Source organism: Equus przewalskii, chromosome 12 (genome assembly GCF_037783145.1).
Source record: "Equus przewalskii isolate Varuska chromosome 12, EquPr2, whole genome shotgun sequence".
Classification (NCBI taxonomy): domain Eukaryota; kingdom Metazoa; phylum Chordata; class Mammalia; order Perissodactyla; family Equidae; genus Equus; species Equus przewalskii.
In genome coordinates, this window is record NC_091842.1 from 20,771,212 (window position 1) to 20,797,075 (window position 25,864).

Sequence of the window (25,864 nt, forward strand, 5' to 3'; positions counted from 1 at the left end):
CAGCCCAAAGTGTCAGTAGTGTTGAGGTTGAGAAACTGAGGTAGTACCTGTAGAACTCAGTACAAAACATGAAATGTCAGTAATTAAAGAAATAAAAAACTCAAGGGAATCTTTGCTGAAAGCCTATTAGAAGTCACCTGGCCAAGTCTGGAGTGCTTTCGAGTCAGTGGATGTCCCAGAGTCTTCACACACCTCTTGGGGTGTGGGTGCATACTGCTACCAGGGCCTGGCCCAGCTCCAGGAAGATGGAGTTGCCCACTGGCCTTCTAATCAAGGTGCCCTCTCACATAGGTCGCTTGTTACAGCTCTCTCAAGTTCGCGTTGGAAATGCAGCACCGAACAGTCTGTTCTGCGGTGATTCCTTCCACTTTGCTTAAAATACAGTTTTTGAAAAAACTTCTGTAATCTACTAAAATACCTCAAAACATTTAAAGTTGAGTAAAATCATTTTTATTGAGAAAGAACATTAAGAGATTCTTGTTTTGAGGGAAGAAAAATTGTGGATCACCCTATCCACCTAAACAGTTTTTACCTTTGTCTAATCCTGTTCGGCCTTTGTCCTTGTGCTTGTGTCTTTCTATAGTTGTGGTCATGGTGTGCACATGCTGTTTTTCAGAGGACTTTACATCATGCATACTTTTCTATATTTGAATATTAGCTTTCTTGAAAGCTGATCATTTTTTCTGCTGCGTAATCTTTCCAGTTGGCCTGCCTTCTGGGAAGGAGCATAGGCCTTGGGGCCAGACCTGGGTTTCTGTTTCAGCTCTCTCTCTTACTAGCTGAGGAGCATGGGGAAATGCCTAATCTATTTGTGTCTTAGTTATTCTAATAGTCTGTAAATGTGGATAATAATAATACCTACCTTAGAACTGTGAGCATTAAATGAGAATATGTATGTAAAGTGCTTAGTGCCGTGCCGAGCAAATAATAGCACATCAAATGGTAGCTGTTCTTAACATCACTATTATCATTGAGGATTTGCTTTTTTACCCCCCTTAACAATCTCGTTCTGGAAAAATTCTTCTGAGCTAAAGAATAGGGACAACTTTTTAAATTTTGTTTTGCTTTTGTTTTTAAAGCCATAATTTATTTCCATTTAAAAATGTTCAAGCGGGAGCTGGCCCATGGCCAGTATAAGACAGCAGTTCTCAATAGGTCTGGGGACCCCTGGAAGTCTCCCAGACTCTTTTAGGGGTCCCAGAGGTCAAATATATGATCATAAAAATACTAAGACATTATTTGTCATTTTAATTCTCATTTTCTCGTGAGTATACCGAATAAAAAACCTCATTCAGATTCCTCATTGCAGTTAACCTTTAAGAAATCAGTGTTTGTCAAATTTTAATATTGAATTAAAGAATAGCTACAGTTATCTGAAAATACCACTAAAACTTCTTTTTAATTGCATATGTATGTGAAGCTGAGTTTTCTTCATATACTTCAATGAAAACCTACTGCAACAGATTGAATGCAGAAGCAGATGAAAGAATCTAGCTATTTTCTTTTAAGGCAGACATTAAAAAGATTTCCAAAAATGTAAAAACAGTGCTGCTCTTTTCTCTAATTTTTGGGGGGCAAAATATAGTTTTTTAATTAAAGAAAATGTTATTTATGCCAACATGTAATTGGTTTATTATTATTATTATTATTTTTTTAAGATTGGCACCTGAGCTAACAACTGTTGCCAATCTTTTTTCTTCTTCTTCTTCTCTCCAAAGCCCCCCATTACATAGTTGTACATTCTAGTTGTAGGTCCTTCTAGTTGTGGCATGTGGGACGCCACCTCAGCATGGCCTGATGATCGGGGCCGTGTCTGCGCCCAGGATCCAAACCCGCAAACCCCAGGCTGCCAAAGTGGAGCATGCAGAACTTTAACCACTCGGCCAGGTGGCCGGCCCCTATTATTATTTTTAATTCAATTAAATATTTGAAAACTTCTCAGTATTAATTTTTAATATGACAAATATCTATAGAAATAATTGCATAAACAAAAGCTCTTTGGCACCCTCAATACAGGCATACCTTGTTTTATTGTGCTTCATTTTATTACGTGTCACAGATATGGGGTTTTTTACAAGACCCTCCACCAGCAAAAAGAGGTTGACTTGCTAAAGGCTCAGATGATGGTTAGCATTTTTAGCAGTAAAGTATTTTTTAATTAAGGTATGTACATTGTTTTTTAGACATAATCCTGTTGCACGCTCAGTAGACTACAGTATAATGTAAACATAACTCTTATATGCACTGGGAAACCAAAAGATTTGTGTGACTCACTTTATGGTAGTGGTCTGGGACTGAGTTCGCAGTATCTCTGAGGTATTCCTGTAAAAGGGTTGAGTCCAAGACGTTTGAGAACTGCTGCTCTGGGTACAAAATAAAATGTAAAGTTGACCCAGTACTCCACTACAGAAATAGCATCCTTCCAGACATCTCTTCATACATAAAGATAAGATAGATGTAACTGAGTAAAAAGACAAAATGGCATTGTATGGTGTATATATATATATTTTGTGTGTGTGAGGAAGGTTAGCCCTGAGCTAATATCTGTTTCCAATCTTCATCTTTTTTGCTTGAGGAAGATTGTCACTGAGCTAACATCTGTGCCAATTTTCCCCTATTTTGTGTGGAATGCTGCCACAACGTGGCTTGACGACTGGTGCCAGGTCTGCACCCAGGATCTGAACCCACGAACCCCAGGCTGCTGAAGCAGAGTGTGCAAACTTAACCGCTATGCTACTGGGGTGGCCCCTGTATATTTTTATTTTTAATAAAACAGTTAAATTTATTTTTACTTGAATTCAACAGAAGGTGTTAAATGGAAGGAATTGCTGACTTTGAGATGCTTTTTCTACAAGGAATATTAGTTTGTAAAAGATACCTCTAAGCTTAAGAAAAAGAGATTATGGGGGGCTGGCCCCGTGGCCAAGTGGTTAAAGTTCTGCATGCTCCACTTCGGCAGCCTGGGGTTTGCGGGTTTGGATCCTGGGTGTGGACCTATGCTCCTCACCAGCCTTGCTGTGGAGGCATCCCACATACAAAGTAGAGGAAGATGGGCACAGATGTTAGCTCAGGGCCACTCTTCCTCAAGCAAAAAAAGAGGAGGATTGGCAACAGATGTTAGCTCAGGGCGAATCTTCCTCACACATAAACACACACACACACACACACACACAAATTTAAAAAAAAAAGATTATGAAAACCAATTTCTTACTACATGTTTTAATTTTAGACCACGTATTTTGAGACATCTTGCTTGTGAAAGATGAGAAAGTTGGCTGGCACATCGTTCTATAATTCCTACATTTGTTTAGTCTTGATTCTATATTTAATTCAATACTCACATTAGTCCCTTTGCCACAGCTTCTCCATTCCTTAATTCTTCATTTTTATTTATCACTTTATTTGCGTGGTTTCATTATTTTGTATCCTCCTTTAAGAAGATTTTGTGGGCAGTATATTATCTGAATTTTTCCACGTTTGAGAAAATGTCGTAATCTTTTATACTCAGAGGAGAGCTTTGGGTTAAGTTATTCTTTGCCCCAAAACTTGTAGCCACTGCACCACTGTTTTCTGGCTTTGAATGTTACTGTGGAGAAGTCCGAATTTGATGTCTTCTCGTTTGTGTATGTGCTTTTTCTGCCTACATTCCTTCCTTATTCCCAAAGTTTTTACTGTTGATTACTCTTTAGCATTTTTTCTTGGAGCAGAATAAGCCCTTTTATTTTGTATAGTCACATCTTTATTTCAGGAAAGTTTTCTTCTTGTTAAGTTTTGAATATTTTTCTTCTTTTGTCTCTCCAAAATCATAGCCCCCCCCATTTCATTCTGTGTGATTTTTTTTTTAGTCCATAGCTTCTCAAAAATTAAGCAAGCATAAGAATCACTTGGAGAGCTTATAAAAACAGATTCCTGGGCCTCACCCCTCCAGCTTCTACTTCAGTCAGTGTCAGTGGGGCCTGATAATTTGTATTTCTGATAAGCTACCAGATTATGCTGATGGTGCAGTCCACAGACCTCTCCTTGACTAGCCCAGCAGTTATCAAATTTTTGCTCTCTGGACCCCTTTACTCTTTCTTTTTAAGTTGAGATACAATTGACATATAACACTGTATTCGTTTTAGGTGTACAACATAATGATTTCACCTATGTATGTATTGCAAAATGATCACCGCAATAAGTTTAGTTAACATCCATCACCACACAGTTGCAACTTTTTTTTCTTGCGATGAGAACTTTTAAGATTTACTCTCAGCAATGTTAAAATATGTAACACGATATTGTTAACTTTTGTCACCATGCTGTATGTTACACCCTCAGGACTTATTTTTCTTGTAACTGGAAGTTTGTAACTTTTGACCACCTTCACACATTTCATCCCCCCCACCTTAAAAATTATTGAGGTCCTCAAAGAGGTTTGTGGGTAATATCAATATTAAAACTGAGAAAATGTACAAATATTTATTCGTTTAAAAATAACATGACTTCATTACATGTAAATAAGATGTGTTAATGAAAAACAAGTATATTTTCCAAAGCAAGCAAAATTTACTGAAGAGTGGCATTATTTTACATTTTTCAAATCTCTTTAATATGTAGCTTAATGGAAGATAGCTTTTGCTTTCTCTCTGTTGCATATTATATGTAATGTAGCCTCTAGAAAGCTCTGTTGTATATTTGTGAAATAATGAAAGTGAGAAAAGAAAATAACATCTTAGTATTCTTTTAAAAATAGTTTTGAATTTGTGAATCCCTGAAAGGGTCTTGAGGACCAAACTTTGAGAACTGTTGCTTTATAGTAATGCTTGGAATTTTTTATTTTATTTTTCTTAAGGAGAATGACTTAAGTTGCTTTGTAAGAGATTTGATACTGTATATCTTAAAAGCCTTATGTATTTTCAGGTGACTTACTGAGTAACCTGTTGCAGAGTCCTAGTTCAGCCAAACTGTTGAATCAGCCAATCCCCATCCTTGACGCGGAGAGTGAGTATATCTGTTCCCTGGCCTTGGAGTGTCTGGCCCATCTCTTCAGTTGGATTCCTCTGTCTGCCAGCATCACCCCGTCCCTCCTTACCACCATCTTCCACTTTGCACGCTTTGGCTGTGACATCCGGGCCAGAAAGATGGCATCAGTTAACGGCAGCAGCCAGAACTGTGTGTTGGGTCAGGAGCGCGGCCGGCTTGGGGTCCTGGCCATGTCCTGCATCAATGAACTCATGTCCAAGAACTGTGTGCCTATGGAATTTGAGGAGTATTTACTGCGTATGTTCCAGCAGACTTTCTACCTCCTGCAGAAAATTACCAAGGATAACAATGCCCACACGGTGAAGAGCAGGCTAGAAGAACTCGATGAGAGGTAATGAAAACAGGTGTGGAGTCGGCTGTGCCCTGAGAGAGGGTCTTAACTATTGATGACATTGTGCTGCATAGTGTCTGTAATCCTCTTTGGTTTCAGAATTTGGGGCTCCTGGTGAGGAATGGAAAGGTAGGTGTGTACTATTAAGTCAGCTTAGCTGGAAGGGCTAGGGTGGTTAAGGGAAATGAGTTGAACTTGAAAAGTGATTGTGAATTGTGTAGGTTTGTTGTCTTTTTCCCCATCCATCTCCTGTCCTCCCTTCTGCCCCTTTCCCCGCCTCTTCCTTACTATTTGCCTGCAGGTCTGAGGTGGTGCAGGAACTGACACTGCTGCTCATGCGTAGCCAAGAACAGGAGAGGAGGTCCGTGGAGGTACAGGAGTTATAATCACCCTTTCTCACTCCATGTTGCTTGTCAGTTTTTACTATTTGACTTTTCCCCAGTGAACGTCATGCAGTTTATAGGAATGTTGTTGTTCTTTTGAGTTTTACGTAGATGGCAAATTTTCATCAAAAGAAAGGGAGATGTTAATGTGGCAACACATCTGTGTTTCTTTGTTATTGTCCTCTTAAAGGGAGCCTAAAATTACCTAGCTGTTCTTTCTTAAGTACCCTAAAAGATGGCTCCATCACAGTACTCTGAGGCTTGGTCTCATTATTTATTTCTCTTGCAGAGGATGTCATTTATCTGTCTTACAACTTTCATTAGTATAATGCTACTGCTGTGTAAAAACAAGAGGGAAAGTCGAGAACTTCTATTAAGAACATCATGTTGACTGTTCATCGTCATGAAACTTCCAGGCAGATAAATTGTATTAAACTAGTAAATATTTATAAATTGCCTGGCAGCAAAAGTTGTTAATATTTTAATCAGTTTTCCTTGGCTTGTGTTTTGTTATTAAGCTGTATAGGATTAAGCCATTTCCTTTCCGTTAGAGTAAGTAGCAGAATATAAAGTCAAGTGCCTAAAGTTAAGACAGTTTTATGCTTTTAAAAATTTAGCAATTTTAACAGGTTTTTCTAAAGTTAAAAAAAATTTGTATGTAAGATTATTTTGGTTTATTGTAAACAAACTTTGTGTGAAATTTTCTATGTATAATCACAGAAGAACTCATAATCTGGTATGGTAATATGTTCTGTTTTTCATTATTTGGTAATAGCTTTCTATGTGAATTCAAAGGCATCAGTATTCAAACACAATTTTATATTCTTTCTATCTTTGGTTAAGAAAGGCTTGTGTTTTCATATGTTAAAAAAAATCTAGCTGCTTGTATTGACTATCAAATACCAGTTGTTTTGACTTGTAGCATAATGTTTGTTATGGCTTACCTTTGGATGGTATAGAAATGTCATCATAGATTATCTGTGTACTGATTTTGTTACTTGTAACTTTTGTGCTTTTGGTTTTATATTTTAATCCTATGCTTCCTATTGCCCTGTGAAAGCTGAGAGGTGCCTGGAAGCAGAAAGGTGACATCAACAATACTGTGTGCTTGCTTCCTGGCTCTTGGGTCCCTTAGCACTAATTCTAAACAGCTAAGTCCATTCTCAGTTGTTTAGGAGCTACTTAACCAGGTCCTTTGCCTCTCTTCTCCTCTACTGCCCCTTTTCTAACTTTCTACTGCTCATTAGCACCTGTACCAGAAGGTGAGCAAGGGACAGAAAATGAGGTGAAATAAAATCTGTAGTTAGCGACTGAGCAGCCTTGTTTGGGTTCTTTAAAAAATTGGGATGAGGATTAAAGTAAAATTGAGATTGTGTGATATTTTACCCATGAGTTCTCCTTTTTGTATGGGTGGTAGGGAATCGAGTGCATCTTCCTAAAGAGCAGTGAACTGTTGATGGCTTTGAACATCCATATAAAAATATAATGTAATAAGCTGAGTGTGGAATGAGGAGTTCCTGCTCTTGAGTATTAGTGATTGAAGGTGTCAGAGAGGTCTTTTTGTACTTTCCCATCTCTAAAAACAGTTGACTTTCGTGCCTTACTGTTTTTCGAGTATTTGGCCCCATGATCCTTATCAAACACAAATTAATATATATATATATTTGTTTAACATATATATGTTTTTTTAAAGCTGCAAATAAGTTTGCCCATGTGTGGAGGTCAGACAGACAGGCTGGCTGCTCTCAGGGTGACAGGTCCCAGGAACAAGACGGGACGTTTTCTTTATAGGCCAATTTTGCTCTTCTGAGTAGTAGTCGTCTTCTCCCCCTTTATTATTTCACATATCTTTGCTTTAAAAAGTAGCCTTTTGCAGTTTTGAGTTTCAGAATTGCTTTGAGCCATTTAATTTTTGGCTAAGGCCTAGTATGTCTTTTTTTTATCAGTCTCTGAAATGTGACTTATGGAGATATGTCCGTCTCATTTTCTAATCACCTTTTGGTATCGAGGGGCTTAAAATGACAGTTTCTGAAATGTGAGAGTGATGATGTGCTGTGTATTTAATAACAAAAATCTCTTATCCTTGCAGCTGTGACCCACACTCTTCTGTGAAATGATTTTGTGAATACAAATGAATTGGGGATTCACTGTGATGTGAAAAGAAAGAGCACGGGATTGGGAGTGGATGGTAGTCCCATTCTGCTAGGAGCTGGCTGAGTGACCTTGGGCCAGTCACTTTCTCTCTCTGGGCCTCATCTGTAAAATGAAGCATCAGACTAAGTTGTCCCTGAGGCTTGTCCAGCTCTAAGAGCCTTTCTCCCTTATATTTGAATCACTTTTAGCATGGATTGGGATGGGCTATGTTTAATTAGCACCAGGAGCCAGAGGGTGGGGTGGGGGGAGGAATGAATACTAGGTTGCAAGCCAGAATCTCTCTCTCACCTGGATGCCATGCCTTTTGTATAGCCTTGTTTTGTTTTTGTGTTTTTAGCATGTTTCATCTTAATATTTTGGCCTCCCAGCAAAGAAAACCAGTCTTCTAGATTTGCCACGTTAAAATGACACACTTGATCTGCCCGTTGACTTTTTAGTACCGTTTCCTTTCTCTTTAATTGGGTCATAACACTAATGAATTAGAAAATATGAGAGCACTAGCTTATAAGATGCCTTGGGAGGTAGTGTCTGAGGATTAAAGTTGCTTTTCTGCTATGTTTCAGGTGGTAATGGAATGAAGGGTTGCCTGACCTGTAGGTAATTGTTGCAGGCCTTTATATTTTTAACTGAAAATATATTATAAATCTGTCTAGTTTTGTCCTGAAAGAAATTTGGATTGCATTTGAGTTCTCTTCTAAGGAGGTGGCCGGGTTTCTTATTGTCACCTCTTGTCTTCTTGTCTTCTTTAGCTACATCGAGAAGTTTACTGACTTTCTGCGGCTTTTTGTGAGTGTTCACCTAAGAAGAATCGAGTCCTACTCCCAGTTCCCCGTGGTGGAGTTTCTGACACTTTTGTTCAAGTACACATTTCATCAGGTAAAGTCCCAGAACTGCCCCATCCCTTTCCCCCCAGGAAGTCTACTTTGTTATTTTTAGGAGAAAGAACTTTATTTTATTTCCCAAATGTTTATATAGTGCTTATTAGTATGTGAAGATTAAAACGTTTATCCTTCATAACAACCCTATGAGGTAGATATTCTTCTTATCATCATCTCTGTTTTGCAGATAAAGAAACTGAGGCACAAAGTAACTTGCTCAGGGTCATACAGTTGGTGAGCAGTGGAGCCAGGATTTGAACCCATAGAGTCTGTGCTCTTAACCACTATTATGTTGGAGAAGCAAAATACATAAAAAGTCTGAAATTAGGGCCTTTCCTTTAGTTCTCTTCTATAAATCTCACCAGAACTTCCCACAAGGAGATTATAAAGAATGACACTCTGAAGAGTAAAGTTTTGGTGGATCCAATTTTTTCCCCCATTCAACAAATATTTTTTGAGCTCCTGTTGTATTTCAGGACTTAGGCATGTAACCCTCACAAGCGAAGTCCTTCCCTTGATTGAGTTTACATTCTAGTGACCCAATACCTTTTATTTATATATATATTTTAACAGCTTTATTGAGTTAAAATTTGCATGTTATGAGATTCAGCCATTGTAATTGTACAGTTCAGTGATGTTCAGTAAATTTATAGGCTTGTGCAGCCATCATCACAGTCCAGTTTTAAACTGGATTTGTTTCATACCCTATCCCTTGTTCCCATTTGTGTGTGTTTTTAAGATAAGCTTTTTATTGAAGAATCACACACATAAAGAAAAGTGCATAAATCATACGTGCACAGCTTGGTGAGTTTCCCCAAATGAGCAACCATGTAACCACCAGGTAAGTCAAGAAGCAGAACGTTAGCAGCAGCCCCCAGATCCCCTTGTATCCCTTCCTGATCACTTCCCTTCCCTTCTCACCAGAAGTGACCCCAGTCTTGACTTTAACATCCTAGATTGATTTTACCTGTTTTAGAACTTCTCTAAATGGAGGCATACATTGTGTATTTGTTTTTCTGGCTTTTTTCATTCACCATTGTTTGTGAGATTCATCTATGTTGTATGTGGCAGTAGTTTGTTCTTTTTCATTGCTTTATAGTAAATCATTATCTGAAAATCATTCCATTGCTGACTGGGGCTGCTTCCAGTTCTTGGTAATCGTGAATCATGTTGCAGTGAACATTCTTTTTTGGTGTACATGTGTAGCTCTTCCTGTTGGAATATATGAGGGATGAAACTGCTGGGTCAGTGAGGGCATCTGATTTTCTAAGTTGACTTTTTTGGTTGTTTAAACCACTAATATTGTAGCTTAATGAGGCTAGTGGAGAGGCAAGGGTCTAGGCTGGGAGGAGTGTGTGTGGGGGATAGGGTATTTGGTGTGAGAGCCAGCCTTTCTCAAAGAGGTACTTGGCACATAAAAGTGGGAGGACCCAGTGGTAAGGGTGAACCATTCCTGGGAGCAGGAGGGAGGGTGCAGGTGGAGGAGGAGGACTAAAAGGTTGAAGAAGTGTCAAGATGTCTGATAGAGGGGCCAGTGAGTGCAGAGTAAGAAGGAAAACACGCTGAGCTCACCAGGCCTAAGATGGAATAGAAGAGGTGAGGAGATGTGGGAGGGTGAGGATATAGGCGAGAAGCATCAGAGGTGGGGGAGTTTTGAGATGGATCCAGAGATGTCTTAAAGGGGACCAGAAAAAAAGAAGGATTTGATAGATACCTTGGAATAAATGTAGCAGAAACTAAGGAGAGAAAAGGAGCTGGTGCTGAGGTCAGAAAGAAGGGGTTTATTTGGGAAATGGAATGAAAATGTCTTGCAACTTTGCTCCTTATGTAAAATGGGATCTTTTAGTGTATGTGGTATAGAAGAAAGCTAAAAAAAGGTTTTAAAGTATGCATGTCCTATGCCTACTTCTGTGGACTTAGACCCAAAAGTTCTTTGTTTGAGCTCTGGTTATTTCTATTAGGTCTGTGTCCTTGGACAAGTCTTTTAAGTTTCTTTAGATTTAGATAAGGAGATAGACTGCAGTGGGCATCTTCAGGGTCCTTCCCAGTGTTCATTGTTCTGTGATTTCTTTCAGTAGCATCTTATGTTGTAGTTTTCCGTTAAACTGAAAGTGGTGGTTTTATATATTTATATATTTTTCATTTATATGCTGGGAAAATAAATGGATATGGTCATGAAGCAAACAACAAGCTTCTTTCTTCCTCTTCTACCTGCAGGTCTCTGTCAGCTGAGCTCCCTTGTGCTCTCTTGGCCTCCTGTTTGAGGACCTTCCTTTCTGGGCACAGGCTCTCGAACTGTGGGAGGTGGTGTCCTTGAGGTCCAGCAGGAGCAGGTTCTGAGCATTGAGCAGAGGGGCAGGGACCTGGAAGGTGTTCCTTGCAGTTTACTGTAGGATAGACGGTCCTTTGCTGGAGAGGCAGAGCAGAAAAAAGATGGCAAGGCACACTCTAGGATCAGGAGCTGGTAATAGAGGAGTTCTTTGGATAAGATTTAAGAACAAGAAATTAAATGCCCTCAAGAGAGAGCTTTAAGTTCTCACATATTCATCAACAGTGTGATCTTCCTTTATCATAGTTTAATTATCTGTAAAGTGGGAAGATGTGTCTTTCCTCTTGTCTAGAGAGTTGCTATGAGTGTACTCCATATTTTTGCCTTTTATTTCTAAAAGTCATACAAATTTTAGTACTGGTCAACATATTTTGAAGAAATAGTAATAGGACAAAGGTGGTGTTAGTATCTTTCTTTAACCGTTTCCTCTCTTCTGTTTGCTTTTTCTATATTTTTTCTTTCACCCAAGTGTTCTGCTGCAGTCCCTCCAGCCGCTAGTGCTCACCAGGTGTTTGCCTCTGCTGTTACTTTCCTGGCTTGCTGAGCCCCGGAGGTGTCTGTATAAGCCTATGATTTGTGTCTGCCTGCTCCTTTTAGTGTATCGTCATCAGTTCCTTCTTGGTCTTGCAGTTTCCATTTTGCCCCTTCTTCCTAGAACAGTGCCTGAGGCAGGGTATCAAAGGGGAAAGGGCTCTAGACCTGGCTTCTTAAGATCCCCATTCTAGTTCTACTTCTGTTCCTTATCTTGTCACCTTGGGCAGGTAACTTTACTTCTGAGCCTTGGTTTCTTTATCTGTAAATTGAGAGGAAGAAAGATATCTGTCCTCTTTCAGGGCCATCTTGAAGATCAGATAGACCAATGCAAATGAAAACTAACCACTGTAAATCACTTGGAGATAGGAGTGGTATCGTTGGTTTCTTAAAGAAACTTGTCAGGATTTTCAATGATTAATCAGCCCTGGAATCTGAAAAGTGAATCTGAGTACAGGTACATTTCAAAAATGCCTCTGTGAGGGTTCTGAAAAGTTGGATGACTCCAAATGTATAGTCAGCCTATCATCTTATGACCTTCACAATCTGTGCCCATGGCAGTTGTCAAAGGCCGGGGCCGGGTCATGGGCAGCCTGTGGGCAGCACACACGGCCTCACGGTGGGGCCTGCAGAAATGGATGTTCATGGTGATGTTTCAGGTCCTACAGAGGGTGTATTTGCTCACCTTTTTTTCTTGCCTGGAACCACATAGAAAATCCTTAGTTCAAAGGCATGGGGAAGACATAAAGTACTTTGACATAGTCATAAATACTGGATTTTTGTGGTGGCTTTTCTCTAAAGCACTTCCACATGCATCTGATCAGTTGTGTTCTTTGGAGGGGGCTGGTGGGTATTTTCAAACCAAGAAAGGACAACTGGTGACTGAATTAAGGGAAGCTCAGCAAGCTGAAGCCAGGACAAGGCCACATCTCCTGGCTGTGCACGTCGAGCGCCTGTCCACCAGCTACCTGTATTATTTCCACACGGCTCGTTGATTGTTTTTCCTGCTTACTCTTCTGGTTCATTTCACTTCATGGACACCCTGAGTTTTGTGAAGTATGAAGTGGGGACAGGGAGTGGTCATTTGGTTTGCCGAGGACGGCCCTGGCAGTGGTCCTGACTGGGCTGGAGCAGTCTAGTTCCAGGGCCACCCTGTGGGTTGTGAGGTTGGAGTCTGTCCTCTTTTTTAAGTTACAGTTTTTCTTTCTTGGACTCACCATGGGTGTAGAACTCCCGCTGCAGGCTCCCGCCCAGTGTTCATTGTTCCTTGGGCAAATTCCATATATGTCCTTGTAAACGGGACTTCCTGTGGGTCAGAAATGGAAGGAAACTGATCCAAGATGATAGTAGTATTTCTCTCCTTATGTGATCTTGCCACCAGTTATGTGGTTCAGTGAAGCCATCACAAATAAAAGCAAAGAGCTCTTATAGGTAGCAAGAATTTGAGTGGATATATGAAGACCAGAAGTTGAAGCTGAATGTGTATCAGGAGGACTATATGTTGGAGAGTGCACGAGGCACTGAGGGAGAATCTCAAGGCTCTTGAGAAAGTTGGTCAGTGCAGTGGTCCAGGCACTAAGACCCACAAAGACTTGCCCCTTCTCTCCTCGCTTTGTCCTTATCAACACCTGGTTAGAGGTTGTTGTTATCCTGTTTGACACACCTGCTTCTGCAGACGAGATAATGCCCAAGGGTCAGACTTAACAAGCTTATTTTCAATTTGTTATTTAAGAAGTCTGCAAATGTTATTTTCCTAATGTTCAAATGTGTAACCGTGTCACCTTTGGAGCCACGGAAACTTATTTTTGGTTTTGTAATGATATGTAGTGGCTGAGGGTCAAGGGACCTGCTCCTACCGTTGACCTTAAACAGATCATATATCTATCTGGATCTCAATTTCTTTCTAAAACAGGTTTGAATTGGGTGATCTGTAAGAGCCCTCCCCACCACAGTCTCAGATTTTAAGATAAGTGTTCACTTGGTTTATTTTGTAACTCAGTTTGTCCTGCATAGTAAGTATCTCCCTGATGATGTGTTCATGGTACTCTTGTCTTGTTAGGTTCTAGAGGGCCCAACTGTGAAGACTAACTAAAAGACATCACTTATGGTTACCAGGAAGCTGAGGGAATCTAGGCTTGTGATTGTACCATTTTGGCAGAAGTAAACACTGGTGGGTGTGCTTCTAAAGAGTAGTTGCATTAAGTAATTTTATTGTCTGGATTTCTTTTGTACCATAGCCTACTCATGAAGGTTACTTCTCTTGTTTGGATATCTGGACGCTCTTTTTGGACTATCTGACAAGTAAAATTAAAAGTCGTCTGGGAGACAAGGAAGCAGTTCTCAACAGGTAAACCCCAGAAACATTGATAACTGGAAATAGACATTTTTCCAGTTTTTCTTGTGGTCTAAGGGGGCAACTGTGCACCCACAGCTCTTCAGTGAAACTGAGTCATTTAAGCTGTTTAGGTAGTAATGCCATTGAGCATTTTCTTTTTTTCCCTTTCAATATCCTGTTTTCTTAAAACATTTTTTTCTGATTAAAAAAGTAATATGTATTGTTAATTTTTTAGGTGTGATAGTGCTTTTGTGGTCTGTGTCTGGTTTTTTAATTTTTATTTTTTTAAAATTATTTTATTTAATTAATTTTTTTGAGGAAGATAGCCCTGAGCTAACATCTGCTGCCAATCCTCCTCTTTTTGCTGAGGAAGACTGGCCCTGAGCTAACATCCATACCCATCTTCCTCTACGTTATATGTGGGATGCCTACCACAGCATGGCTTGCCAAGCGGTGCCATCTCCGCACCCGGGATCCGAACGGGTGAACCCTGGGCCGCCGAAGTGGCACGTGTGCACTTAACCACTGTGCCACCAGGCCGGCCTCTATTTTTAAATTTTTTTTAAAGATTTTTACTTTTCCTTTTTCTCCCCAAAGCCCCCCGGTACATACTTGTGTATTCTTAGTTGTGGGTCCTTCCAGTTGTGGCACATGGGACGCCGCCTCAGCACAATTATTTTTGTGATTGCAAAAGAGCTTCCAAGTTGCTATGGTGTCAGGTCACATGTGGTTATGGGTAGTATATTCATGTATCAGAAACCTTATTACACAACAGTAGATCCTGTTTTTGGTAAATTTGCAAACTTAACTGTTTTTGAATGAGATTCTTCAAAAAAAAGGTACTTCCACCAAATTCTTTTTCTTATATGCCAAACCCTCTCATCCTTTGGTTCCAGGACTGTGCCTGATTTTGCTATATTTCATGGTGGCTATTCCTTCACACCTCTCAGGCTTTTTGGAAGAATACGCTGACGAAATGATTAATATGAAAATGCTTTTTTTGTTTACTTAAAGATCGGCACCTGAGCTAACAACTGTTGCCAATCTTCTTCTTTTTTTTTTTTCTGCTTTTTCTCCCCAAATGCCCCCAGTACATAGTTGTATAGTTTTTAGTTGTGGGTCCTTCTAGTTGTGCCATGTGGGATGCCACCTCACAATGGCCTAGTGAGTGGTGCCATGTCCGCGCCTAGGATCCGAACCGGCGAAACCCTGGCCTGCCAAAGCGGAGTGTGCGAACTTAACCACTCGTCCACGGGGCTGGCCTCGAAAGTGCTTTTTAAAGCACAGTAGAAATGTGCTTTAGGTGTGGAGAATATGGTTCCATTGAGAAAATATACACTATCAGATTATTAAGTATTAAATATACGCTTGTGCTGATTATTGTACCAATAAAAGGAATAGTGGTGTAGAGAGTTTAAATTCCTTTTCTGCTTTGTCGTAGCAGTGTTTCTTTTGGTCAAGTTACATGTTGATCACATTTCCTCTTGCAAAATGAGCATACTAATAACCTTTCTTATAGGATGGTTAGAATTCAAGGAAATCATGTATATGAAATACCTGACACAGCATCTAGCGTGTATTATTAGGCACTCAATAAATGGTCACAGTGAGAACAACAGTGACAATAAGTAAGAGAAGATGTTCCTGTCATTTGACTGTGGTGGTGACCATGGAGTCGGGTGATAGGGCCCCTGGACAGCCTAAAGGTCTTTAGCCCACCTGCCAACGTTGGCCTGCCTGATCGGTTGTCTTGATATCACAGTTGTCAGTGTGGCTGACGACCTCAAACAGTGGGATTTTTCTCCTTGGTCACTTGATTATCATCCTAAATGAAGCTTTCTAATTTTTCATGACTTTGAAAAAAAAAATACACACATAACACTTTTAGGCCTTTAAAAAAAAACAAAAACCCCAAACCTTCAAAGCCAGTCTGTGGTATATGCCATTAAATAGTAACTGTCATCTGGGGGAACCCCTTGTCTATCAGCCACCCCCTGGTGGTCTAGAATGGTAGACTGCACAGAGGGGTGTGTAAGGTAGTCCCCTGAGGGGAGCAAAGAAAAGAGTTGAACTTTCATGTGTCTATTTTTCATGTCATCTCTTATACTATACGTTTATACAAGTGCGTGCTCAAATGTTTTTAAATGAAAGTTTTGAAAGTTTGGCAACCACTGCCTTAGGTTATGAGAGACCCCAATATATCAGAGATGTACTGTTTTGAGGAAGCAGCTGATAAAAGAGCACTGGCTACTGGTAGTTACCACATTCATCCTGACCAAGAGCATGTAAATGTGATCAGATGTTTTTCAACTGATAAAATATATCTGAAAGAAGTTGGGGTGCTTTTGGAATCAATTTGTGGTTTACGCCAGAATTTCAGAAGCAACTCATCTTGCAGGAAGTAGTCAAAAATGTTTTCTTGGTGTCTGTAATAGGAAACATAGGTGTGGTTAAGTCACAGAGGCAGCACTCAGTTCCTGTCCGTTGTGGTTTAAGGTTTTGCATCATTTGTTACAGCAAAGTGGTAGGCATTGTAGGCTACAAATTTAGAAGCACAAATGTACGTGGATTTATTTTTGGTCCTAGGAGCTTGGAAATTGGAGCTCTGTTCCTTGCTCAGTAAGGATGCTTGAGTGTCTTTTCTTTTCTTTTCCGTTTTTGAGTTTCTTGATCAGAGCTGGTGGGGACTTTAGAGAACTTGAGTCCTAGTGTTAATAGAATAAATGTTCTGTGACATACCCCGCTGAACGAAATTGCTGAGGAGGTTCTTAGTGGAGATTTGCCATTTTGAAGTGGTGGTGTGGAAAGACCTAAATTTCAGTCGTCTTCTCCTGTTTTGTACTTTGGGGATGGTTGTGCCTACCTTACTAGTTGTTAAGAAAATTAAACGAACCAATGTGTGTAAGCTATGTTGGCTGACAGTAGCTGCTCCATAAATATTGGTTCTCTTCCCTTTTCTCTCACTTCCTTCTCTTTGTGCTTGTCAAAGTGAAGAGAGCCACCTGTGTAGAAACTTATTTTCAGAGGAAGATGAGGAAACCTGAAGTGAGTTAAGCAACCTGAAGTTATTGAGTCATATCCTGTGAAACCCTTTGTCTTGAGAATATGGGCAGTGCTAGTCACAGGCCAGCTAGGGATTCTGGGTGACACTATATTGGACTGTAAACAAATGTGGGTGGGTGTGAGAAAAATTTGCTGCCCTTTTTTTCCGAAAGGGTTATTCTGCTTGATGAAGAGGAAGTGCCATTATGATGCATGACATTTTGATATAATTAATAAAAGATGTTAACTAGGTTTATATCAGGGTTCCAGTAGCTTTCCAGGTCCTCCTAAGAGAAATTTATGCTGTTGACTGCCCCAGGGAGCAAGCGAATGGGGTCTTAGTTGTTTCATTGAGTTGAAAAAGCTATCTAGAATTATTCTTCAGTTCTTTGTGGTTATCTGACTTGGAATTTTGTCTCTTTATTGCCTGCATGTTTATTCATTTCTTTGTTCATTTGTTCTTTCGTTAATCATATATTTATTGAGCACCTCCCATGGAGTTACCTTAGCATGTATAATTTTATTTAACTCTCAGAACTTTAGGTCTATAGATTTATCTCCATTGTATATATAAGCAGTTAGTGCTATAAATTTCCCTCTAAGTACTGCTTAGCTTTATCCATCAAATTTTAGTATGTTGTACTTTCCTTTTCATTCAGTTTAAAATATTTTCTAATTTCTCTTGAGATTTCCTCTTTGTTGTTCAATTTCCAAATATTTGGAGACTTTTCACATATCTTGTTAATGTTTTCTAGTTTTGTTTTGTTTTGGTTTTTTTTTTGAGGAAGATTAGTCCTAAGCTAACATCTGCTGCCAATCCTCCTCTTTGTTGCTGAGGAAGACTGGCCCTGAGCTAATATACATGCCCATCTTCCTCCACTTTATATGTGGGATGCCTGCCACAGCATGGCTTGACAGGTGGTGTCTCTGTCTGCACCCAGGATCCAAACCAGTGAACACCAGGCTGCCGAAGCAGAATGTGCAAACTTAACTGCTGTGCAACCAGGCTGGCCCCAACATTTTCTAGTTTTTTATGATTGGCAAATGTAGTTTGTGTGATTTCACTTCTTCTCAATTTGTTAAGGTTTGTGTTATGGCCTAGTCTTCTTGGTGATTGTTGTGCACTTGAAAAGAGTGTGTATTCTCCTTTTGTTGAGTGGAATGTTCTATAAATGCCAGTTAGGTTAGGCTGGTTGATAGTATCCTACCCATCATCTTTATCCTGCTTATTCTGTCAGTTACCAGGGAAGAGAACTCTTGGTATAACTGTGGATTTGTCTGTGTCTCCTTTCAGTTCTCTCAGTGTTTGCTTCATTTATTTTGAGACTCTTGCAGACAAATTTACTTTTCCTTTTCAATGTATCTATCTATTGAGTGTTTGGCTATATCTCTTTATATGAGTTTTTTAAGTGGTTGCTCTGAGTATTACAATATATAGAGTTGAATAAAGAAATACCCCTGCTACTGTTCCACTCACACACCCTCTCTCCCTCCCTCTTTCGCACATGCTGTCTCTCTCTCTCTCACACACACATATACACACACACAGTTGCCAACCCATAAACTTTAGTTTGATGCTTCTTGTGTATGATAATCCAACATGGACACTATTTCCTTCATGGTGCAGGAGGCCTTTTCAAAATCCTAGGCTAAAAGCCTGCTTTTCACCTGATGTTGAATTTCTCCCTTCCACATAGGTACGAAGATGCCCTAGTCCTCTTGCTCACGGAGGTGTTGAATCGAATCCAGTTCAGATACAACCAGGCCCAGTTGGAGGAGTTGGATGACGAGACTCTGGATGACGATGTAAGGAGCACACTCTAATTGACCTTTAGTCATTGTCACGTTGTGGTATGAGTCAAGATGGAGACTTGGAACCTGTAAACCTTCTGCTCCAGAGAGCATCTATTTTTAAGCCAGAGTAGTCTTTCAGTTTGAACTGTACTTTTGAAATTTATATCCTACTGGTCTCTGGGTTCATGAACTGTAAAAAAAGTTTTATAGGCATTTTTACCTATATGGGCTAGAGATGTAAGCAGAGAAGCCATATGCACAGTGAAAAGTAGTAAGAACTGTGTATCTTGCCTATTTCCCCTGCCTTGTACTCATACCTCTCCTCCCCACTCTGGGCAACAAATAAAAGCTAGCTGGATGCTGGTGGAAATAGTTAAAGAGATACTTAAATGATAAGGCTGGAATGAAAGGGAATTTCTTTTCGGTTTATTTTGTAAACTGATATCTCTTAAAATCAGTCTTCAATTTGTTGATGTTGGTGTGCCCAATATTGATAAGGAAAATGTCTTTAAGGACACAACTCCAGTGTTCTTTTTCTTAACCACCATGCACTTTAAAATTTTCAAGTCATTGGCTCTCAAAATAACAGTGACTGTGGCCTGCTCAAGACCCTGAGGGTGGCTGTGTTGGGACCAGAAAGAGCCCTGTACTTGGAATTAGGTGGCCTGGATTTGAATCACTGCAACCTTGGGACCTTGCTAGAGGTCTGGTCACTGAATTTTTCTGAACCTTAATTTCCTCATCTCCCAAAAAGGGAATGATAAGTCTGGCTGACCTTTGTTGACAGTTACATGAGGGTCACCCATGTGGAAGGCCTAGCTGCGTGCTTGGTGCATAGTAAGTGCTTGGGAAATTTTAGCTTCACTTCTTACCTGTGTGATTTAGGCCAGTGCCTCTCATACTTTAGCATGGATAGGAATTACTGGGACAGCTTGTTAAATAGATTTTGATTCAGGAGGTCTGGCGTTGGGGTGCTTCCACAGAATTTGCCTGTCGAACAAGCCCCCGGGAAATGCTGATGCTTCCTGTCTGTAGACCGTACTTTGAGTGGCACTGATGTAGTCAGTTATGCTTACAGAAACATGGTAATGGACCATCTCAGAAGGCAATGAGTGACCAATTCCTGTAGCTGGGATGACTTAGAAAGGACTTGAGCGTTTCATAAGTGACTTGTTTCTCTCTGTATTCCTAGGACTGAAAAAGTAGGTCATTCTTCATGGATCCATTTGCTTTCTGAGGAAATAGCTTTTTATGAAATTAATTTATTGGATTTAAAAAATATATATTTTAGCTTGGCCTTTTTAAAGGATGAAATAATCTTGTTCCGTCATTTGCCTTTTCTCCAGAATTTTATGTATGAGGGTGGACTTGAGGTTGAGGAAAGATTGGCAGGGAAAATGACAAGACTGCCCGTCTGGGAGAGCTGATCCTTCTGTGTTCCCCCCACAGCAGCAGACAGAGTGGCAGCGGTACTTACGCCAGAGCTTGGAGGTAGTGGCCAAAGTGATGGAGCTCCTGCCCACACACGCCTTCTCAACACTGGTAACTCACCATTTGGAGGGGAGTGAAGAGCCTAATTATTTCCCTGCACATATAGCATGAGTAGTAAGGCTTTTTCGCTCACTGGTATTATAAAATATATATATGTTAAACAGAGATTAATAATTACCATAATGACCAATTTTAACAAATGTTAATATTTTCCCAAAATATGTTAAATCAGCTTTTAGAAGCCCTGTCTTTCTTTCCTAAACTCTTGGATAGAATATGAATTTTACTAATGCCTTTGAGCCTTCATCAGTAGCTCAAAAGTGCCTGGTTCAAGTAGAGAATTTATTTATAAAAATGACATTGCTGAAAAGCTAGCCTTTGTAAAGCTTACCCTTGGTAAATTGCTGGCACTCTCTGTCTATATTTATGTGCTAGAATCTTCAGTCACAAGGACTGACTTCGTTCACTTAGTGGTGCTTCTTATTTGAGGAGATTTCCTAAGTCCAGCTCTTCTTGCAAAGCAAGATAATTTTTTGGGGTCCGCTTTGCATTGTACAACCCAGCTGTATCTTTTCTTCTCTTATGGAAAGTGCCATTTTATTTTGCCATTTGCCTTTCTTAGGAATCTGTAACGTTAAAGTTTTATCTTTATCTTAATGGTATGTTGGCAGCTTTAGAAAGAAAAGATACAGCCTTGGTTTTGAAGGTCCTGTCTGCAAAATGAGTAAGGGAAACTGACTTCCACATAATTTGGCCAGTCTTTTCACTTTAATACAGATGTATCTATATTTTTCTCAAGGGTAAGATGTCCCTTGGAGTTGAAGGGAGATAGGCCCTGTCTCAGAGCTCTAGGAGGTCATTTTGGGGCTTGATGTCCTCTTTGGGGAACATAATAGTCATACCCAGCATTCATTGCTTTGTTTTGAAAAAAAAAAAGTATCAAACTGGTGTTGTTTTCTTTCTTATTCCAAATCTTAATTGGTGGTTTCAATTATAGAAATTGTTGGTGGCAGGGGGCACTGAAGGGAGCCAGCGCTTCTTAGCTGCATGTCAAGGTTCCCAGAGAAAAGTTTTATCTGGCCCCTCTCCCCACAGGGACTTGTACTGTTTTAATGTTAAAATGCTGTTAAAACTTGCATTTATGGTTTTTGTTTTGTTTTGTTTTAAATCTTTGTTTCTTTGTTTTCAGTTCCCAGTTCTTCAGGACAATTTAGAAGTTTATCTGGGGTTACAGCAGTTTATAGTTACTTCAGGGTCAGGTAAACTGGTTTTTCTTTTCTAATTTAACCAACTCTTCAAAAAAAAAATTGAGCTAATACTTAATTACTGCCTTCTTTGCTGTCAGAACACAATTTCTCCACTGCCACTTACTTCCTTGTTGCTCCATCTCTCTCTACTTCTAAACATGGAAAACTGAAAAAGGGAAAATCATGATGAAAAGTAGCTATAGGAGTGGTAAAAGGTGAGGCCATGATATGATCCTCCGAAGAGCTGCTTGAGAGAGAAAGAAGATAATTTGGAGCAAAGAAGTAGGGCTTTTAAAAAAAACCCTAGCAATTAGAATATTTCTTTATGTCCTTTAAACCAGCAAGTGCACTGGAAAAAAAAAATGGCCTTGGACTTTCCTGCACTGTGCTCTTGTCTTCTTCTCTGGTGTTTAAAATCAGGAGGGCACAGGAGCAGCTCTGCAGCAGGCAGACTTGTGGCGGAGCACGCTGAGAGCTAACAGTGGTTAGCTCTCCTGTTGCGAATGGCCCCTGGGCGGTGCTGACTACAGCTAGTGAGAAAGGCTTTGGGCTCCCATTTACAGCTTTCACCTGCTTGGGGTTAAGGCTTAGCATTTTTTTGTTATTTTCTTAATAGTAATAATAATAGCAACCTCCATTTGTAGAACACTTGTTACATACCAGGCAGTGTATTATTTGCTTATGTTATCTTATTTAATTCTCTCAACTGTTGTGTGAGGTATAAGTACTAACGCTTTTACCCCTGTTTTACAGAGGAAATTGATGTTAATTTACCCAAAGTCACATAGGTTTTTAGTGCTAGTCCCAAGATGCTGTAATGGGGAATGATAAAAAGTTGAGTTAACTAAAATCTGACATTCGTTTTGCCAGCTGAAAACACCACAGACTTAATATTGTGCTTGTAAAAACAGCTGTGCAGCACATCTCTTGCCGTCGTTTTGCACTGCTCTTCTTCAGTGTTTTCCTTACAGGAGTGATGCCTGGCCCTGGCCTCTAGCCCCTCTGTTGTGTAACTGTGTTGTTTAAGCTGGCGCAGAGCTGCCCAGGGTGCAGCCCATCTCCTGGACAAGCTTATTCTTCATGGCAGAGCCTCCACGGGAGGCTCTTTCTGAGGCTGCCTTTCTTGGTGGCCAGTGATGTCTTGTTTCCATGACTGTATTAGCTTCTAAATAGTCCACTGGGCCCCAGGAGGTTGATGGGACTTGGCATGTCCCAAGTAAAGGCCCTGGTTTTGTAGATAGGTTAAGAATAGCTTATACAGAACTTTAAAGACAAATTTCCAAAGCAAACATGCCTGTAAAATATATTCTCAACATTAATGAAAATCTTCTGACTGTATACAAATGCTCCAGATGTTTCCAGAATCCATTCTTGGAAAATATTGTGCCCCGGTGGTCTCTCCCTCAGGGCCACTATTCAAATTAGAATGTACTCAGCACCCTAAAGACATCATTCTTTTTTTTTTTTTCAGGAAGATTAGCCCTGAGCTAACATCTGCCATCAGTCCTCCTCTTTTTGCTGAGGAAAATTGGCCCGGAGCCGAAATCTGTGCCCATCTTCCTCTACTTTATATGTGGCGTTCCTGCCACAGCATGGCTTGATAAGCAGTGCTTAGGTACGCACCTGGGATCTGAATTGGTGAACGCCAGGCCACCAAAGTGGAGCACGTGAACTCAACCGCTGCGCCACTGGGGAGGCCTGTAAAGACGTTATTCTTGATCTTAAAAAAAAAAAAAATCAGGGGCCAGCCCCATGGCCGAGTGGTTAAGTTCACACGCTCTGCGTCAGTGGCCCAGGGTTTCACCGGTTCGGATCCTGGGTGTGGACCTGGCACCGCTCATCAAGCCATGCTGAGGTGGTGTCCCACATGCCACAACTAGAAGGACCCACAACTAAAAATATACAACTATGCACTGGGGGGCTTTGAGGAGAAGAAGGAAAAATAAAAATAATTTTTAAAAAGCAAAATTAAAAAAAAAAATCGAGCTTGTACTCCTTCCCCAACAAATTGACCCCTAAGTTTCCTTTTCAGTGTTATAGCTGACTTTTTTGCATTATGTTGAGTCTATCTTCAGGAAAAAATCTACAGTTATCCTTTTTCTGAGGCATAATTGATAACCTAGAGCTTCTCATCCAAGAAGGGTGCTCTGATTTATTTTTCTCTAAATGGAATATCGTCTGTGTGCTCTCACTGAAGCCCGTTTATTGGCAGTTTCGCAGTGTGCTTGGCTCTTTCAGGTCGTTTATAAATCTCATCCCTACTATTCCTTGGTGTGTGCTCCAGTGGCAGACTTCTCAGGCCAGAGAAATACTTATTTCCAGTTTTAAAAAGAGCTCTCTCATCCTTGGCGAAGCATTCTCCCATCCCTTCGTAGCTCAAAAGTCAAGTTTCCAATGCAAAACCAATTAAAAATTGGAAACTGAGTACATTTTGTTCCCTGGTTCCCATGGGCATTTGCCCCCGCAAGTAACCTCCATGCTACGTTAGTCAGCCTTATTACCCTTAACAGGAAGCATGGTATCTTTTCCCCTGATACGTTATAGCCCACTTCTTTCATTTTCATTTACCTTATGGCCAGCCTTTAATTCTTGGGCCTCTGGAGCGTCAGTGGATGAGAGTCTTACTGCTTACTACTGCTGATCTTCCAGCTTCTACTTCCTCAGTAATATCTAAGGCAAAGCACGTTGTCACCATGGCACATCAGTTGCTGTGTGCCTTTTACCCATGGGAGGCCATCCTTTGTTCTCTCTGTCTGTCTTTCTCACCGTTTGTGGTTTGAGAAACCCTCTCATTGGTTGGCATGCCCCTTGTACTGCATTTGTGTCCTCACATGGCTTAAAGTGTCCATTTTGTGTGTTTCTGCCCCTCCTCATTGAGGTCTTCTCTCATTGGGGCAGTATTTCTGCTCTGAGTGACCCTATTCACTTTTCTATTTAGCCATGCACACTTTCCTGCCCAAGAGATTACTTCATCCACAGTATATAAGACTTTGGACTTAACATTTTTCTGCTCAGGTTCATTTATGACTTGTTTGTTCTCTGAGTAGACTACTTCTAATGCTAATATTCACACCTCCACAGCCCCCCCAAAAATAGAAAGTTCAGTTGTATTTAACACTAAGATGTTTTTTCCAGGGCAGTGACTTGCCAGGGAGCTGTTCTTTGGGTGTGGCTTAGAGCACATCTAGCCAGCTTCAATATGACTTGGATTATGGAATATAGGACTTTGGTGTAGCTGTGATGTTTTATTTCTCTAAAACCTATATTGTAGCAGTATTCTCATGTGAAGGTTCCACTTTGCAAATGTTCTGTGCCATTGGGGGGAATTCTGAGCCTTAGGCAAACAGAAGAAAATGTGGGTGAATCTGAACAGCTTTTCACAGTGAGAACTCTAGCCCACCCCCTCCAGTTGAGGCAGTCCCTACCTGTTTGTAGTGGTGGTGATAGGACGTTTCTGGGCTGGGGGGTGGGGACAGAGACTTTGATTTGGAGTATGTACTGCCTGTGTGACTGTCTGCCTTGCAGAAAGCGCAGGGAAGAACCAGCTGCAGTCTTGATTAACATGAACCTTAGATGGCACATATGTATTAAGTTGAATTATATGGAATGGCAGTTTTATTAGGTCAGAAATAGTCAAATATCAGCAATTTCATGTGGTCTAAACTAATTTAAAATATACAGCAGTTGCAAGCTCTTTTTCGTTCTAGGTACTGCTCTTTATTAGACAAGTTAGGGCAGGTTTAGAGGGGAGTGATCAAGAAGGCAAGGTTCTCAGAAGGTGGGTGATGTGGTAAATGGAAGGGACCCAGGGAGGGGTGTGTTTAAGCCAAGAGGAGATTTGCAGGAACGTTAACTGTCTTCACACCTCCCCAAGACTGTCGTGTGTCAGCAGGCTTAGGTTTGTTTTGTGTTCTACCTTCAAGGGAGGGGACCAGGAATCATGAGGAGGAATTATAGAGAGGCAGATTTTTCCTGTGCTTTTGAGCAAGCTCTCCAGAAATGGAAGACTCGCTCAAGAGGCATTGGGTTCCTTGGCATTCATTTGAGGTGTCCAGGAAGAGGCTGAAGAGCAGGGAGAAGGGGCAATGCTGGGGAAAGGGTCATGCATCAGATGCCTTTGTGTAGATGCAGGGGCCAAAGAGGAAGAGGGGAAGGCCTGGTCAGGATGACTTTGAAGCTGTCTAGTGGCTACCTATTAGCACCTGTACTCAAGTGGAAACTTGATTTAGGAGGTATTTTTCTTTGGTTTGTAAGAGAAACACAGAATGTTTCCCTTTATGCTTAAAATATTTAAGAACTTAGTTCTTAGGTATACCTAAGGGTACCT

General features: G+C 40.5%; 1 protein-coding gene across 2 annotated transcripts in view; it reads left to right on the plus strand.

Moving 5' to 3' along the window:
• Positions 1 to 25,864, plus strand: part of XPO6 (exportin 6) — a 94,310-nt gene that overhangs the window by 43,822 nt on the left and 24,624 nt on the right. For both annotated transcript variants that reach the window (XM_008530942.2, XM_008530943.2), the window contains exons 7-12: positions 4,900 to 5,353; positions 8,640 to 8,766; positions 13,866 to 13,975; positions 18,703 to 18,811; positions 20,249 to 20,341; positions 21,480 to 21,549. In XM_008530942.2, coding sequence (XP_008529164.2) covers positions 4,900 to 5,353; positions 8,640 to 8,766; positions 13,866 to 13,975; positions 18,703 to 18,811; positions 20,249 to 20,341; positions 21,480 to 21,549 — 963 coding nt within the window. The remainder of the gene's footprint in view (positions 1 to 4,899; positions 5,354 to 8,639; positions 8,767 to 13,865; positions 13,976 to 18,702; positions 18,812 to 20,248; positions 20,342 to 21,479; positions 21,550 to 25,864) is intronic.